Here is an 18473-nt window from a genome sequence, read left to right as displayed (position 1 = left end):
CTTTGTGGTCAGGCAGCCCCTTGGTGACATTAAATGGCAGCAGAGGACGTTTGAAGCGTGGAAGACACGAGAAAAGAGCCTCTTCAGTTACCCGGGGTTGGCGTCTTGTCAGATCTCACAGATGAATGAGGCCCCAAATCCACCCAGGATTCCTGTTTAATAAGCACAACGGGCAGGAAACACACTTGAAAACAGGTTTCATCAAACCACCAGATCTAACAAAACTTCCCCTGCCACGTGCTGCTCCCAGATATCGAGCTTTTCACTTCGCTGTCATCTGTCAGGGATGCAAATCCACGTCCTGACCGTTTGGGGGGGTGTTGGAAATCGGTTTGCTCTTTTGGAAATGCAAGAGCCTTCCTCTTAGCGTGTGCTTGGCAGAGTTCTCAGCAAGATTGCTGCTTTTACTCCTCTTAAATGCTGCTCTCCCATTTGGATACGGCTCCATTTCCTCCCTCTCGGGTTTTCGTTGTGTGATATTAAGAATAATTCACAGCCCTCTTACAAAGGAGCTGCAGAGCCGTGGTGGGGGCTCTGAGAAGCTGCTCAAGCTGAGAACTATCCTCACTGAACTCAGAGAAACAGGATATTTTGGGTTTTTAAAAGAAAACAACAGGTTAAGCCTTTCTTCCTGTGCTCTTTTCACAGCTCTCGTTGCAAGGAGCTCGTTTTCCCTGTTTGTGCCTGGCGTGCTGTGGGTTTTGGGGGAATAACAAATGGCATTAAGAGGGTGGGTAGACACGATGTCTGCAGCACTCAAAGTGCTTTGCAGCCTCGTGGGGTGAAAGGTCTGTGATGGAGGAGAGCTTTGAGCAGGAATATGTTTGCATCCAGTTGTTAACTTCCAATTGGTGTTATGGGTTATGCCTGTTTGAGGTGTCTCTATATTATCCTTGGGTTTTTTGCTGCTTTTTTAGAAAAACAAATTAATGCACTCTCTGTGTTTCTAGTTGTTTGTCTCGTAGCTTGTTCAAATTTAATTGCAAAGAGTGTGTGTGAGAGAGAAAAAGAAGCACTATTTGATCTTCCTGATGTCTCATAATCACAAAACAGTTTTGAGTTGGAAGGGCCTTTTTAAAGGCCATCCAGTCCAACCCCCCCTGTCATGGGCAGGGACACCTTCCACCATCCCAGGTTGCTCCAAGCCCCATCCAGCCTGGCCCTGGACACTTCCAGGGATCCAGGAGCAGCCACAGCTTCTCTGGACAACCTGGGTCAGGGCCTTCCCCCCTTCCCAGCCAGCAATTCCTTCCCAGTATCCCATCTCTCCCTGCCCTCTGGCAGTGGGAAGCCATTCCCTGTGTCCTGTCCCTCCAGGCCTTGTCCTCAGTCCCTCTCCAGCTCTCCTGGAGCCCCTTTAGACCCTGCAAGGGGCTCTCAGCTCTCCCTGGAGCCTTCTCTTCTCCAGGGGAACATTCCCAGCTCTCCCAGCCTGGCTCCAGGGCAGAGGGATCCAGCCCTGGGAGCAGCTCCGGGACCTCCTCTGGACTCTCTCCAGCAGCTCCACGTCCTCCTGCTGTTGTTCCCAGGGCTGGAGGCAACTCTGCAGGGGTGTCTCCCCTGAGGGGGCAGAGGGGCAGAATCCCCCCCTGCCCTGCTGTCCCCGCGGTGGGATCAGCCCAGCTTGGCTTTCTGGGCTCAGTCCTGCCCTGCTGGCTCCTACCCAGCCTCCCGTCCTCCATCTCCTCACCCAAACCCTGCTCTCATTCCCTGTCCCATGTGGTGCCCTCCCAGGATCCATTCCCACCTCGCTCTTCCCTGGCAGCATTTCTGGGTTGGGATGAGGAGTGTGGGAACAGTGGGTTTGGTTTGAGCCAGAGGGGCCGTGGTTGGGATCACTCTGCTGCAAAGAACCAACTCTCTGCATTGTTGGAGCCTGAAATCGGTGTGAGCTGGCACTGAGAGGAGTGTTATCTGTTTATTGTGATTATATTTATGAAGTGGCACCATATGGGCTCTTTGGGACATTGTTTTCTTGGTCTTGCTCTAACTCAGAGCTGCTGCTGCTCCTCCGTTCAGAGTCGCGGCTTCAGACAGCTCCTGCTCCTCGTGACGTGCCATTTCTCATCCCTGCCATGTTCCTTCAATCCTCCTGCTGGATCTTTTGACATTTATTCAGCTTCTTGGAGAAGTTTTTTGAGTAAAAAAATCTGTTGAGGAGTTGGAACCATGGGAGTCATCTGTCACCCACCAGCCCTTCCCAAAGGAGGATGGAACAGCCGTCGGGGGGGTTCATTTTTATCCAAGGATCTGGTGGCTGTGGATCTTCCAAGATGCTTTGAGTGGAGTTTGCCTTGAAGACACACTTAACTTCCCATAAGTGTTTAGATATATTTATTAAATGTTTCACCCAGCCTTTAACAGAGCCACGCTTTTGTTGTTGCTGGGTGTTATCTGTAAATTAAGAAATGTTGCTTAATGAACACACTTAAAACAAGCAGAGTGTCTCTTGCTTTCCCATCCCTTGTCTCTTAGCAACAGGATTTCTCCCAGTGCAGTCCCTGTTACTTCAGGGCCATATCCACGATACCCTCCCTAATTCTTCCTGGTTTTTTTTTTCCTTTTTAGAGGCCCTGCTAAAAGATTTGAGTAACTTCATCAACCCCTTGGCAGAAGTGATAAAGCAGAACGAGATAAAATCAAACAATGAGTCGCTCTGGCAACAGAAACTTTGCTGAATAAATCAGAAGTCCCTTCATCTCGATACTGTTTGTAATGAAAATTCCTCTCCTGTGAAGGATATAACAAGTTAAAACAGCTGGGGTAGAAATTTAGGGCTTTTTAGCTGCCTGAAACACATTGAAGGGATTTGTAGGGACATGGTACCTTCTCATTTATGAATATCTTAATTGCACCAGAATCCTCTGTTTCCTCACTAACACATAACTTAAATCATGGAACATTTCCAAATCAATCAAACATTCAGGTTACTGTATTTATGTGTAGAAAAGCCCCCAAGCAAACAGAAATATCCTCTGCCTCCCCCCAAAAATCCAAGTGTTGCTGGTTTCCTTGTTTATTCCTCACTTGCTGGACATGGTGGTGAAGAATATTTATAAGTTAAAACAGCTGGGGTAGAAATTTAGGGCTTTTTAGCTGCTTGAAACACACTGAAGGGATTTGTAGGGGTGTTGTGCCTTCTCATTTATGAATATCTTAATTGCACCAGGATTCCTCTGTTTCCTGATACATAAGTTGTGTCATCCTGTGTTTCTAACTCAATCAGACGTGCAGGTTACTGTATTTCTGTATAAAAAAGCTCCCAAGCAAACAGAAATAACCACTGTTCCCCCCAGAATCCAAGTGCTTCCTTGTTTATTCCTTGGTTGCTCCAAGTGGTGGAAGTTCTGTGAAGGCAAAGGAGTTCAAATGCTGCTTCTGGATGGTCTCAGGTGTCGGGTTTAACAGTTTTAAATCTTGGATTATGCCTTTTGAAATCTCTTTTCAGTGCGAGACTCGAGCCTGCTGGAAATCAAGGAAGACACGGATCTGGATCCAGAGGAGAACAGCAGTGTCTTCATGGGAATTCTCATCAAAGGGCTGGCCAAGCTGAAAAAAATCCCAGAGACAGTGAAAGCCATCCAGGATCGCCTGGAGCAGGAGCTCAAGCAGATTGTGAAGAGATCCACGACTCAGGTGGCTGACAATGGTTACCAGAGAGGGGAGAATATTTCCCAGGAAAACCAGCCCAGGTAAGGATATTCCAGCCACTTGGATTGCTGGGAAAAAAAAAAAAAAAAGTCCTAATTGAAAAATTCAGCTCAGTTATTTGGCAGAGCCCAGTTGAGCTGAGGCAGGTGCAGAGCTTTGAAATCGTGTAGGGAATTAATTATGTCACAAAATTATCTCACAAAAAAAAGATGATATCACAAAACCCAAGTCTCTTAAATGGTTTTGCAGCCCCATTTCTGTTGGTGGCAAGGGGTGGGAGCCAGCTGAGAACTGTGCTTGGGCTGCTCCTCAGGATCCACTAGAACTGTTCTTGGGAAAAACGGGATTCCGGAAGGGCACGTTGTCAGGATCGTCGTCCAAAGGGAGTTGTTGTGGGAGAGGAAAACGTTGCATCTTCATTGTAGGTGATATTTGCAGTGCAGAATCACTCCCAAGGACGACATTAGCTTGATAAAGACCTCTTTTTTTAATTCCTCTCGTTAGCATTGCTGTGCAAACAGTGGCGTTGTGAAGGATTTGCAGAGTTACAGTGCTGAGAACTCAGGAAAATGAAAACAAGCTTTTTTTGTGTGGATCACAAAGCACAATTTGAGTTTCTGATGCCAGAAGGGAGCGTAATATCTGCTTGATACTTATTTTATGAATCAGTCTGGAGGGGTTGGGTGGCTCCGGGTTGTCCATTGAAATGGATAAATTGGATCAGATCATATATTAATGACATTAACCTGCCCAGAGGGCTGAGTGAGGCACAAAAAAGTTTGATGGGTTTTGGCACGTGTAGGGGAGTGTGAGCCTTTGAGATGCTCATATTCCACAGCTTGGGAAAGTGTCTTGAATTCTTGCTGAACACAGAGATAATTAGAACTGATTGTAAACCTAAATCACATGTGAAGTTTACAGCAAGCAGGTGAATTCGTTTACATTGAAAAGAATAAATTATGGCAGGGAAGAGTGTTCCCTCCCCTCAAATTAACTCCAGTTTTAAATCAGAACTCAGCCACTTTCCTCCTGTCAAGGAGAAAATAAACCTGAACAACGAGGTCCTGCTGTTTCAATAGAGCTCTGTAAGACCCCAAATTTGAGCATGATGCAGTGCCCAAAACTGCTTTGAACTGTTCATTAGGCTGTCAGTGCTCCTGTGACCTCAGGAATTTGGGGAGGGAAATGGTTTTTTTTTTCAGTTTTCCCTTAAAACTGCTCACGCTTGGCTGCTTTGAGCCTCTCACTGAGCTCAGTGCCTGCGTTCAGCTGCTCTGCTTCCAGTGGTGTCCATAAAAATTCCCACTCCTGGCAAATAAAATGACTAATAAAGTGACAGAGGGGCCTGTGGGATCTCGAGCCTTGTGCTGGGCAAGTTCCCTGTGGCTCCTTCCCAGTGCTGCTCCAAAGTTGACTCTTATTTTTCCCATGGGAAGAGGGGTGATTGCTTCCCTCCACTCAAGGGAACACATCCACATCCCCATCCCTGCAAGTGTCCAAGGGCAGGTTGGACAGGGCTTGGAGCAACCTGAGATAGTGGAAGGTGTCCCTGCTCATGGCAGGGGGTGGCACTGGATGGGCTTTGAAATCCCTCCCACCAAAAGCCCTCAGGAAGAGCAGCTTGAGATTCCCTGGGATTTGAAGTGATTTGAAAGTTGGAGCCTGGAGGGCTGGAGGGACAGGACACAGGGAATGGCTTCCCAGTGCCAGAGGACAGGGTTAGATGGGATATTGGGAAGGCATTGCTGGCTGGGAGGGTAGGGAGGGGCTGGCCCAGGTTTCCCAGAGAAGCTGTGGCTGCCCCTGGATCCCTGGAAGTGTCCAAGGCCAGGCTGGAGCAACCTGGGCTAGTGGGAGGGGTCCCTGCCCTTGGCAAGGGTGGAATGAGATGAACTTTAAGTTCCCTCCCAACCCAAACCATTTTGTGATACAAGTGATTCCTAAGTTTCCTAAAACATTCAGCATGAATAGATGGGACACAGACTTAGGACAGGCCTAACTAGATGGAGCATCTTTTCAGATACTTTGCTTGGAATATAAACCCTCTTTACTAACACACATTTACTTGCTGTGAGATGGGAATGATACAAAGGAAGTAAAACCTGAGAAGGGGCAGCAACAGGTTCCAAGTTGTTCCTTGTCCCTGGTAGAAGGTGACTTTGGAAACCACACTCTCACCCAGTTGCAGCTGATCTCAGCTTTAATTAAAATGGACCATTTTAAAGGCTGGGTAAATTCTTTGGCATTTTTAGGTCTCTTTGCTTGGAACAAATTTATGGAAAAGGGCTTAAATATAGGAATTGCCACTGCCTTATCCTCAGTTAGTGGTTCTTTAAGGCATGTGTCACACCTTCACGTTTAGAAATGTGGATCTTGGGTGGAAGACAAAGTCACAGAGCCACGGTCAGACTGCTGCAGGAACCTCTGGGTCTCTCCTGGATTTTGGAAGATGTGGCTATAGAATAATAATACCAATACTAATAATACTAATAGTAATCTGGATGCACACCTACTTGAGGGACAGATTTGTGGACATTTTGGTAAGGACACATTAAAATTCCAGCCCGAGAGGGGATGGGGTATGGACAATTTTGCTCCTAAATCCTGTCACTTGGATTTATTGTGCTTTTCCCTACGTGTTCATAATATACTTGTGACTTTTGACCTCGTCTCAAAGCTTTAAAATAACTCCAGGAATTATGTCCATGCCACCACCCTGAGCAGGCAGAGGACATTGCTGCTGCTGCAATGCCTGAGTTGTCACCAGTGACCCCTCTCAGGTGGCAGCAGTCACTCTGCATCAGCTCATTCCCGTTATTCCCGGGACTATGGAAGTTGCTTCCGGGGATGTGTGTCTCTGTCTCTCCACATATTTCTCCCCCTCTCCTCAGCTCAGGGGTCACAGGCTGGCTGTGACAAATTGCCTGAGCCAGGCTCCTGTCACTGCCTGTCCCTGCTCAGCTCAGGTCACTCGGAGCTCCAAGCCCATCTGCATAAAATGTGGGCCACGTTCCGGGATGGGTTTGGGCCGCCCGTGTCCCTCCGGGGTCACCTTGTCTCAAAAATGACCTGACAGATTTATAGCACTGTTGGAGGGCAAGAAGAGAAGAGGGGCTGGCTAATCTGAAAACAGGGAAATGTGGAAATACAGTGTTGGATCAGAATGGAAAATGTAAAGGAGGGGTGGGTACAGACACCGAGAATGCGGCCTGGGGGAATTCCTCTCTGTCAGTCTGTAACACAGCAACAGGGACACCCTGGAATTTAAAAATAAATCCTTCTGTTCAGTACAGTATTCTTTTAGGAATGACTTAATAAACAAGTTGATAATAGTGGCTCTTTAAACAGGTTGACAGCATGAGGTCAGGCTCACCCAGGGACAGTAAAAATGAATTTGTCCGACTCTCCAGCTGGTTCTGCTCTGCCAAACTGTCCTTTCCTGGGGAGGTGGAGAAGTAACTCAGCTCTTGTTTGTAATGGGATGTTGGTAGAAGTTGGGCTTGGGGTGATAAGTTTTCCTAGAGGTAGATAATTCATTTGCTCCCATAATGTTCCTTGGTGCCATTTCAGCCAAGGCTGTTGAGGCTTTTGTTGCTTCTTCTTAAAATACGAAGAAACTCAGCACAAACACCAGTTGTTTGGTTTTTATTTAAATGTGTCTTAGTTCCAGTGGCTCTTTGTTGAATCTTATTGAATCAAGGAAGGCCACAAGTTAGTTAGGACTGGACCACTTTTCCTATGGATACAGGCCGGGAGAGCTGGGAGTGTTCACCTGGAGAAGAGAAGGTTCCAGGGAGACCTGAGAGCCCCTTGCAGGGCCTAAAGGGGCTCCAGGAGAGCTGGAGAGGGATTTGGGACAAGGGACAGAGGGACAGGACACAGGGAATGGCTTCCCAATGCCAGAGGGCAGGGCTAGATGGGATATTGGGAAGGAATTCCTGGCTGTGAGGGTGAGGAGGCCCTGGCCCGGGTTGTCCAGAGAAGCTGTGGCTGCCCCTGGATCCCTGGAAGTGTCCAAGACCAGTATTTGGAGCAACCTGGGATAGTGGGAGGTGCCAGGGTTGGAACTGGATGATCCTTAAGGTCCCTCCCAACCCAAAGCATTCCATGGTTCTATAATTCCATGAAGACTGAAGCGTGGTGGTGAAGGAGCGGGACCAGCTCCGGTTTTTCCCGGATTTCTCGTGTCCTGCTCCGGGAATCGCAGCTCCTGCCGGGCACACACAGCGAGCATGTGGTGACTCCGGAGCTGCTGCAGGGAAAAATGTGATGGAGCCTGTCTGTCAGAGCTGGGAGTGCCTAACATATGGATTTGGGAAGTGTTATCTCCACGTTTTGTTGGGGTTATGTGCCTCCTTGAGTTGCTCATTAAACGCCGGTGAACTCGATCACAATTTTCCTGTTCTCGAATAGTCAAAATGTGATGTCATTGCCTTATCACAAACTATGTAGGGCTCTGCTGAGGTTCATTAATTGCAATAATTGGGCAGTAAGGAAGCCATAGGAGCAGGTAAAATGTAGGACATTGAGATGAGATTATCACTGTAGTAAATACAGTAGTAAAATCATACTGACTGAGGAGACTTGATATTTTAGGTTTCTGATATTTTGCAATGTTTAAAAGCTGCCATATTAATTTAATAGTTCAAAATCAATTTCTTGTGTTCTGTTTGTGTGGGTAAGTCTACTTTTATTGCCTCAAGACTGTTGTTTTCAGCTGAGGGAAGAGCAGGTTGTCTCCCTCCCTGTGTGCAGCCCTGTCTGGGGTCATACAATAATCTCTAATGTGGTGCTACTCTGGAGTTACTCTGGAGTTACTAATGGTTCTGTCTTCCTTGTAGCCCCAAGTAGGACACTTCAGTGTTGTTATAGAGGAGGGAGTGAGGAGAAGGATCCTCAGGAGTATTTATGTCCCAAACCTGAGCTGAAATTAGAACCCACAGAGAGGGTTTGAAGCCCGGTGACCTCTCAGCATCTGTCACCAAACAGAACACGTGAAGGACACTCTTCTGTCTCCTTCCCACTGCTCTGTTGTGCTGGATGACTGTTTGTGCCCGTGGAGCCTTGTGGCAGCTGAGCAGAGGTTGCTTTGATGGTTTCCAGGTTGCTGCTGGAGCTGCTGGAGCTCCTCTTCGACAAGTTCAACGCGGTGGCCGCCGCGCACTCGGTGGTCCTGGGGCACCTCCAGCAGACAGTGGCCTCTCCCTGCAGCCAGCACGATGGGGACATCAAGCTCTACGACATGGTTGACGTGTGGGTGAAGATCCAGGATGTCCTGCAGGTAAGAGTCCTCCAGGTGGGCGCCTTTTCAGCTTTTACAACAGCTTTTAGAACCAAAAATACCGGTGCGAGCACCTGTCGTGCTCAGGAGACAGCAGTGCTGGGGTTTGTCTCGGTTTTTGGGAAGTGGCCACGTTTATAACAGATTGTGAAACTCCAGAGAGAGCTTAAATATCAGCAAAAAAAAGTTGAAAAAAATTCTGTGGGTTCATCCTTCTGGTGTCTGGAAAGGTTTGATTCCTTTTGCCTACCGAGTGATTTATCAGCAGCTTTCAAACAGTGACATTTTTGTTCTGTTGTTACCGTGTCATCGCTGTCTTATGAGGTGTCACAGCTCTAATGGCTTGTCTTCTCCTGTCACTGTGGCTGGGCTGCAGGCAGCTGAGACACTTGTTTTCAGGAAATTCTTATTTGATTCTTACTCTTGACTCTGAGAGACTAAAGCTGTGCCTTGCTCGGGCTTTATTCTGGGACTGTGCCTTTCACCTCAGTGTGTGAGGCTCTCTCAGAGCTCTCACCTCTCACGTGCCTTCTTGTGTTCTCTCCTTCTTGCTGGGAGGCTCACACATGAATATTATATTTCCTCCTTTATTTATTTGGGAATTGCCTTTATATACAGTGCACAGATGTAGAGCCTCACCTGGGATTTGAGAGAGGAGGTCAAAGAAATGAGCCTGGCAAGATTTATGGTGGTCATTCCACCGCTGGGCTGTTGATGGAAAGTGCTCTCTGCCTCCTCTCCTAACAGGAATTTTCATTGCAGGGCTATTATTTAGTTGTTGCTCTGCAGGTTTGTTTGATTGTGCAGCGATGGAGGGGTTTTTTTGCTTACCCAAATACCCAGCTCTGTGCACGGTGTGAATTTAATACCTCTTGAACCTGCTAAATGTAAGGTTTGGGCCTTGGATCACCTCCAGTGGCTCCTTACCCCAATTATTTGTCTTTCTAGAGGAATTGTTATTAAATAAACCTCCAGCTGTTTTCTCCATGACACAAAGTTTCACCTTCTTTCAATGCTGTTTTTGCAAAAGTTTGGTTGGGGATGTGCAGCCAGAGGTTCCTGAGGGGTTTCTAAACAAAAGGCTGTCACAGAACTGAAGTGTCTGGCCCTATTAAAGGGCACAATTAACCTTAAAGACATGAGGAGTGGCTTTGGCACTGGAGACCTCCAGCCCTCACCTGTGATCCAGGAGGTTTAAGAGCCCTGAGTTCTGCAGACTTTGCTCCAGAGAGGACAAAGCCTTGGGAGTAAAAACCCTCCCGAGATTTTCCCTCCGGCGTAGCAGAACACCAGGGCTGGATATTCCCCTTCTCTGGGGGAGTTTGGGGGGTGAATTTGGAGCAGTTTATCCTGGCTATCCCAAAAACAGGGATGATGGAACCTGAACACAGAAGCATGTGTAGGTGTGAGCATTTAGGGAGTGAAAAGCGCTTTCTGTGCTGGGGAGGCAACATTTGACCAAACTTTCTGTGAAAGGCGTGCCAAGAAAAATGCAACCACCCACTTGCAAAGGTTTCATTGATACTGGGTGTCAGAGGGAGGCAGAAAAGCTTCCAAGAGAGCTTTTACAATGCTTAAAAGCAGCACTTTAAGATCCATAATTTCTTGCTGGTTTAGGGTAAGAGATGAGCACTGACTGACGTGGAAAGGAAGAAACGTTGCATTTCTTTGTTCACAATCTTGTGGGTGTTTGTGCATTAGTTCCCTTGGAGTGGCTTAAAATATTTGTCCTTTACAGTGTAAGAAAACCTTTGATCCCAAAGCCTGAATTATTTCTATCCTGCTTTTCTGAATAAGGATAATTTTCAGAAAGAGGGGGAATCTTACCTTTGCGGCAGGGGGAGCAGAAAACTCAGTTTTAAAAGTGTTTATTTAAACCTTCCTGCTGAAAATCTGGGGGGAAGTGGCAAAGTGCATCAGGGAAAGGGATGCAGTTCCTTCAGATCCTGGTGAATGCAATTCAGTCACCACATCAGAACAGTCTCCCATGGCTGCAGCTCACCTGGATAATGTCCTGTACGTGCACATTGTTCGTCTCTGCGTGTGAAGTACATTAGAGCAAGGTTATCTCTCCAGCTCTGCCCTAAATCAGGTGAACTCGTGGTAAGCTGCAAATTGTCTCCTGTGGGAAATGAGTTGTTTTCAGCTTGTTTTTGTGGCTGGATTTCTGAAAGCTCCCTAAAAAACTGCAACGAGCACCGCGTGTGGGGTCAGAGGTGGCTCGGTGTTGAGCAATGTTTAGGCACAGAACATGCAGATATTCAGTATTTTTGACCTTCTCTGAGAATGGAAGAATAATACAAAAGACAGAGTGACCTTTTAGAGCCGGGTGCCGGAGCGGTAGAAAACAAACAAACAAACAAAAAAAGCAGTTTGTCAAAATATTAGGGCAGGAAAACACAATTTGGAGTTATTTCCTGGTGCCAGAGCCAGCGGAGCTCGTGGTGCTGCTGCTGCTGCTGCACCAACAGGACAGGGGTGAAACGTGTTTAAATTTGAACTTGGTGCTTTGTGTGGGGAGGTAACGGAGCTCTGCAGTGTAGGAGTGGGAGGAACATCCTTCTGAGCTCTCTAATTACTGCAGGAGCCTGTGCTGGGCTGGGAGAGCTGAGCCCTGTTCCTGCAGCCGTGGAATGATGGGAATAGTTGTGTTGGGATAACGCAGGGAGGGAATTCTGGGGTTTTCTGGCGCAGTTCAGTGTCTGTGATGTGTCCTACAGATCACAGACCTGCTGGAGTGAGGTCCTGGAGCTGCTCCAAGGGCTGGACCACTTTTCCTATGGAGCTGGGAATGTTCACCTGGAGAAGAGAAGGCTCCAAGGAGACCTTCCAGTGCCTAAAGGGGCTCCAGGAGAGCTGGAGAGGGACTTGGAACAAGGGATGGGGGGACAGGACACAGGGAATGGCTTCCCAGTGCCAGAGGGCAGGGATGGGTGGGATATTGGGAAGGAATTCCTGGCTGGGAGGATGATGAGGGCCTGGCCCAGGTTGTCCAGAGAAGCTGTGGCTACCCCTGGATCCCTGGAAGTGTCCAGGGCCAGGCTGGGCGGGGCTTGGAGCAACCTGGGATGGTGGAAGGTGTCCCTGCCCATAACAGGGGGTGTCACTGGATGATCCTTAAGGTCCCTCCAACCCAAACCATTCCATGATTCCATCATTTTCCCAGCCCAAACGATGGGACAGGCTCAATGCTCTACGTGCTTGGGGAGAAACCAGAAGGTTTTGGGTCCAGCACAGTTTTGTGTCATTTTACTTTCTTAGTCAGTGCCAGATCTTCTGACACTTCATCCATTGCTTCTCAGCGCCGTCTTTTGATGCCTTGATGGGATTGTTGCCTCTGTCCCTGCTCAATAACACCAGAGATCATTCAGCTTCTTCAGGAATGTCACCCTTCTGGTGACAGGGTGATCACCCTGGCAGCTCTTCTGTCTCAGTGCATTCCCCTGCTCCTGGAGGAACCACCCGAGCCAGCTCCATGTTGTCCCGTAACCAGCTCAGGCTGGAGCTCTTTGCCTCCAGAGGAACAAATCTTCTCTCTTTCTGTGGTGCTGGAATCTGTAGTGGATGATTCTCAGTTTTATCTGTTTTCTTGCTCCTGCAGAAGAGAGGGAAAATCACATGTAGGCTTAGGACATTTATTTTAGCAGGCTCTGGTGATCTGTCTGCTGAGGAGACTCTCACAACTAATGCTTTCCTTTTTTGGGGGGTGTTTCTGTCTAATGCCTTCGGGTGTTTTCCAAAAATGGTGTCATTTAGCAGCCTAAACATTGCTGAAACCATAAGGAAACTGGAGCAGGAGGAACTTGAAGCCTCCTCTGTGCCCACACACTCCTGTCGTGCTGCTGCAGAGCTGGAGGGATCAGACACTTGATTGAGAAGCCTCTCTTAGTTACCCTGTGATGCTCCACCACCCTTAAATCCTTCCCTATAAAGAGGAATGGCATTGGAGGGAGGGAGATGGGATCCTTCTGGAGCTCACAGCCAGATCTGGTGATCAGCAGTGGGAGTGATCCTGCAGAAAAGCTGCTCTTAAATTGTCCTCGCTGCATCCCACTTGTCCAGGAGTCCTGTGGGAGCACCTGGAGATGGATTTCAGGGCTGTGCTGCTGCAACCTGAGTCACCCCGTGGCTTTTAAGTGAATTAATGGCCTAAACTGTTGGATCCCTTTGGCACACAGGGAAAAGGTGCTGATGTTCAACGGGTGGAAAAGATGTGCAGAGGTTTGAACTCTGTGCCAACACATCCCAGCCAGCTGTGCTGTCATCCCATTCCTTCCTTTTCCACAACCCAGGATGTTTTCCTTGCTCTGGCAGCGCTGCTCGTTCTCCTGACAGGAATCTAATTGGAGGGAGTTGATTTGGCCAAGACTTTGCTGCTGGCTGGGTTTGCTGCCTGCTCAGGTCCCTGAACTGTGGCAGGGCTGGCACGGGAATGAGTGAGGGAATGCACCATGGAAAAGGGAAGGGTTTATCCTGGCAGCTGCAGCTCCCATCATCCCGCTCCACGGAGCTGCACCTCAGGGTGCTCATGGAAAACCCAAATGCTTTTTGCCCTGGGTGGCTCAGCAGAGTCTGAACCTTTGCATTTAAAGGCTGAACGAGCCGTCTGTGACACAGTTAATACTTAGAAAGTCAAATCAGCTTCTTGCACGAGGGCTGTTAACGTGCCATAAATCCTGCTGGAAATGTCAGAGCAATATCTGAAATTGCTGTTGCATTTGGGAAGTTCACAGGGTAATGTTTTGAACCTGAAGCAGTGTTATTTTTTCAGAAAGTCTCTTCTCGGGAATTTAATGGTTGTCCTCAAAATAAGGTGCCTGACAGTCCTCCTGGTTCTTTTTAAGTGGTCCTCAAGTGTGTGGAACTGATGCCCTTGGACTCCTGACTGGTGTGTCTCATTAATGCTCATCTCCATGAGCTGAGAGGATGTTGGTCCTAAAAGTGATTTGTCTGCAGCTTTTAAAACAACACAGTTTTACTCAATCTCTTGCAGGGCAGAGAGAACCTTCCACTCCTCACAACGCTGCTGTTTCAACATGGAATTTCAATAATTAGAGGAGGTCACTTGACACTCTTTTATCCCCCCCTGTTATTTGAAGTGAGCTCGGAGTGTGAAGGAATAAATCCAGCCCGGTGTTAAAAAGGTTTTTTTGCAAATGTATACTAAGAGCAGAATAATTTTTGTGGAAATTTATAGTCCAGGAGGAGCATCACCTTTGTTAATTTGGGAAGGCACAAGCTGGTTTTGCAGGAGGGTGTTTCTTCAAGTTTTAGCCTTGCCAAGAAGGTGTGCAGTGTCTCCCACCTCCCCTCTCTGTTCAGATGTTTTACAGATTTGCTCCAATTTACCTGATAATGGAAGTCTTCTTTATTTTTTCCAGAAAATAAATTGGTGGCTTTCTTAAGCTCCACTTGGAATTTGGGATGGTGGAATTCACCTCAATAAAAAGCGTTTCAGGAAGCAGAGAGAGATTTCATGGTTTGGGGATATATTTTACAGCTGGAAGGGCATAAAATGGGATAGCAGTGGCTATGTCCTTTTAAATGTCCTTTTAGAACAAAGAATACGAAGGAGAAGTGCCCCAAATCGATCTGTTTTCTCTTTAACTGGATAATTCTGTGTTTAAAACCAACTGAATTGCTTTGGGAACAGGTACCTGGACAAGGTCCAGAGCTGAGCTGGCTCCAAGTTTTGGATTATTGTCTTTCCCAGGAATGGGCCTTGTTAACTGAACTGTGCTGGATTATATATTACATTATATTAACAGGGTGACAGAGCAGAAGTTTTCTCCACTGCTGCTGCAGTAACAGCTTCTGTTCCCAGAGTTTTTTTTCTCTCCTGGAGCTGTTGATCCAACGAGCTTCATAAACACCAGCATTTACACTGAACTTCAAAGAAATAAAGCCCTGAATAAAAATGAGCTGTTTGAACAGTGCACAGCCACTTGTGCAGCCCATGGCAGAGGAGCTCAGTGAGATTTTGGGAGATTTTTAAAAACATTAACTCATTGAATGAAATATTTGGAGGTTTATGAGCAAGGAAAACATTCATCTTCTTCTGTCCCTGCTGTAGAGCATCGAGCTGCTCTGTATTTGAAGGGCTCTTCACTTCAGTTGGATTTTCCTTTTAATAGCTGAGCATGGTTACAAAGTTGCAGTTTTAAAGGGTTTTGGAATTTCTGCCTAAATATTTAAGGAGTAAAATCCGCGGGAGTTAAAAACTCTCTGCTGACGGTGCTGAATAAGGGGCCCAAATTCTAGGAAGGGAGATGATTTCCAAAAGCTGTTGAGAAATGAAAGAAATAAATATAATGAATAAAAGTGTAGTTGTGAAAGAAGTCAACCCTGCTGGGTGTTAGGCTGGGACAGCTCCCACCAAGGAAAAGGTTGGGAATGGGGAATGACACATTCTCTGCTTTGATATTGGCATGAAACCCGTGCCCTGTGAACCCTAGGCCACCATCAAATTGATGCAACTTGAGATACAACCTTTTAATTAATTCAATTTCTTCATTGATACAAGTTGAGAGAACAGAATTTTTTTCAGCTTGTTTCCCCAATGATTCCCATTCCCTTTCTTTCTCAAGCTGGAAGGGAGAGGCCAAAGCAGGATGTGAAGTGCCAACCACACCTGATGTGTTCCTCTGTTGGAAATTGCCAGCAGGAATATTGATAGTGGGAGGACAGAGCATGGAATTCCCAGCCTGTACTTTTTAGTTTTCATCTTCTTGGAACTGACAATGATGGGATGATGTAGAAGAAATGAAAACTTGGCTGGAGATGTGCCAGATCTTTTATTTTAACCATTTCCCTGCGTTCTTGAGCAGTTTTGTCAGCCCGGTCATAGAATCATAGAATCAGCTGGGTTGGAAGGGACCTCTGAGATCATCCAGTCCAACCCTTGATCCACGACCTCCACAGTTCCCAGCCCATGGCACTGATACCACATCCAGTCTCATCTTAAACACCTCCAGGGATGGAGAATCCCCCACTTCCCTGGGCAGCCCATTCCAATGGCTGAGCACCCTCTCTGCAAAGAAATTCTTCCTGATATCCAACCTAAACCTCCCCTGGCAGAGCTTAAGACTGAGCCCTCTTGTCTTGCTGATGGTTGCCTGGGAAAAGAGCCCAACCCCCCCCGGCTCCCCCCTCCTGGCAGGGAGTTGCAGAGAGTGAGGAGGTCTCCCCTGAGCCTCCTCCTCTCCAGGCTGAGCCCCCCCAGCTCCCTCAGCCTCTCCTCCCAGCACTTGGGCTCCAGTCCCTTCCCCAGCCTCGCTGCTCTTCTCTGCCCCTGCTCCAGCCCCTCCAGGGCCTTCCTGAGCTCAGGGCCCAGAGCTGGACACAGCACTCCAGGGGTGGCCTCCCCAGCGCCCAGCCCAGGGGCACAAGCCCTGCCCTGCTCCTGCTGCCACACTCTTCCTCAGCCAGCCCAGCAGCCCTTGGCCCTCTTGCCCCCCTGGCCACACTCGGGCTCCTCTTCAGCTCCCTGCCCAGCCCAACTCCCAGCTCCCTTCCTGCCTGGCTGCTCTCCAGCCCCTCTGGCCCAGCCTGCAGCTGCAGGGGCTTCTTGTGGCCAAAGGGCAGGACCCGGCCCTTGGCCTTGGGGAACCTCAGCCCCTTGCAATCAGCCCCTGGATCCAGCCTGGCCAGGGCCCTCTGCAGAGCCCTCCTGCCTTCCAGCACATCAACACTCCCCCAGCTTGGGGGCACCTGCCAATGTGCTGATGGTTCCCTCCATCCCCTCCTCCAGATCCTCAGTGCAGACACTGAACAGGACTGGGCCCAGCACTGATCCCTGGGGACACCCCTGGGGACGGATCCCAGCTGGAAGCAGCTCCATCCCCACCACTCTCTGGGCCCTCAGCCAGTTCCTCACCCAGCCCAGAGTGCCCCTGGCCAAGCCTTTTCCAGGAGTGTCCCATGGGAGACGGTGTCCAAGGCTTTGCTTTTGATGTGCTTTTTTTTTCCCCTGGTTACATCAGTGTCCACTGCACTTCATCCCTGCCGGCAGCTGGAATTAGGAGACACTACAGGGAGTTCATCAGCATTTGTGGACGTGTTTTATGGGCCTGTAAAACCTCCTCTCTTTTGATGTGCTGAGCTTATTCACACTCACCCCTGTGCAAGTGCCTCTAAAAGCAGTGACCTGTTCCCTTCCCAGCATCACAAACCCCAAAAGGCCTCCCTGCAGGACTCCTCCTCTCCAGCAGAACAGGAGGGATCCATGCAGGCAAATTCCTGCTAATGTTCCAGAGTCACTGATCTCCAAGGGAAATGCCTGGAACCTGTTTTCCTTAAAAACCTCCCTGCTCCTGTGCTGTGCTCTCCTTGGCTTTGCCAGGTGTGACACTTACAAAACCCTAAAGGAAAAATCTTTTTTTCCTCAAGTTTTCCAGCTCTTGCCGTTTCTTCCCTGATAGGAATTCTCCAGTTTTGTTTGAGAGGGGGGAGGCCTGTGTGGTTTTTTCAACAATTCTTTGTGAAGTAGGACACTACAGAATTTCTTTTGCCAAAATTCCTTCGTAGAATCACAAGATGGTTTGGGTTGGAAGGGACCTTCAGACCTTCAAGATCATCCAGTTCCAATCCCCTGCCATGGGCAGGGACACTTTCCACTAGCCCAGGTTGCTCCAAACCCCATCCAACCTGGCCTTGGGCACTTCCAGGACTAGTGGAAGGTGTCCCTGCCCGTGGCAGAGGGTTGGAAGTGGATGATCTTGAAGGTCCCTTCCAACCCAGATCATTCCAGGGTTCCATTTCTGGTCTGCCTGGTTTGATGCCGTAGGAGGGGGCGGGTTTATCGTGTCAGGTTTTTCCTTGATTTTCCTCAGAGTTTCTAATATCTTGCTTTTATTTGTTTCCCTTGCCATTGTGGGTGCTCTGCACCACTGAGAATTAGGATATGAATATCACAGAATCCTAGAATGGTTTGGGTTTCAAAGGACCTTAAAGATCATCCAGTTCCACCCCCTGCCATGGGCAGGGACACCTTCCACTGTCCCAAGTTACTCCAACCCCCTTCCAACCTTCACCTGCAGGCTTTGATATTTTATTTTATCCTTTTTTATCGTTGCCTTGGCCAGCTGCCTTTTGAAGTGGTTTTATTTAGGAAGCCTGCAAACGTCTTTTGGTGGTTTTTGAGTCAATACATCATTGGGTTTCTGCAGATAATGTGGACACTGGTTATAGATGATGAGGACTTGAGGTGGACTGTGGTTCTTGAGGGCAGGTCCGTGCCTGGCAGGGCACAGTCAGAAGGTATTTCAGCACATAATCAGCCTTGATGTGGTTTTTTTCTTTTCTTAATTACATTGATATTTTGGCTTATGCAATTTTTGCTGTGCTGGGTTTTCACCTGGTTTTATCCCCAATATTCAGCTACAAAAAAACCACAGTTTCTGCTTCTGTCTTTATTGTGGAAATGTGTGTGTACAAACCAGCAGCAAGTGGCTGATGGTTCCCCAGTGATCTCTGGGCTGGGAGAGGCTGGAGAGCTCCAAGCCTGCGTGTTTTGAAGGGAATGATGAACTCCCAATTTCTG

At 48.1% G+C, this 18473-nt stretch overlaps 1 protein-coding gene across 1 annotated transcript in view; it reads left to right on the top strand.

Moving 5' to 3' along the window:
- LOC113987184 (exocyst complex component 4-like) overlaps nucleotides 1-18473 on the top strand; it is a gene marked incomplete at its 5' end in the record, with an annotated part of 145375 nt that overhangs the window by 28383 nt on the left and 98519 nt on the right. Inside the window, 2 exons of the mRNA XM_039388695.1 lie at nucleotides 3449-3692; nucleotides 8755-8932. Coding sequence (XP_039244629.1) covers nucleotides 3449-3692; nucleotides 8755-8932 — 422 coding nt within the window. The remainder of the gene's footprint in view (nucleotides 1-3448; nucleotides 3693-8754; nucleotides 8933-18473) is intronic.

Source organism: Pipra filicauda, unplaced genomic scaffold, assembly GCF_003945595.2.
Source record: "Pipra filicauda isolate LSUMZ 115617 unplaced genomic scaffold, ASM394559v2 scaffold678_size160543_pilon, whole genome shotgun sequence".
NCBI classification, from domain to species: Eukaryota; Metazoa; Chordata; class Aves; order Passeriformes; family Pipridae; genus Pipra; species Pipra filicauda.
The sequence above is the reverse complement of the archived record's forward strand: the minus strand, read 5'-3'. Positions and strand labels throughout refer to the sequence as shown.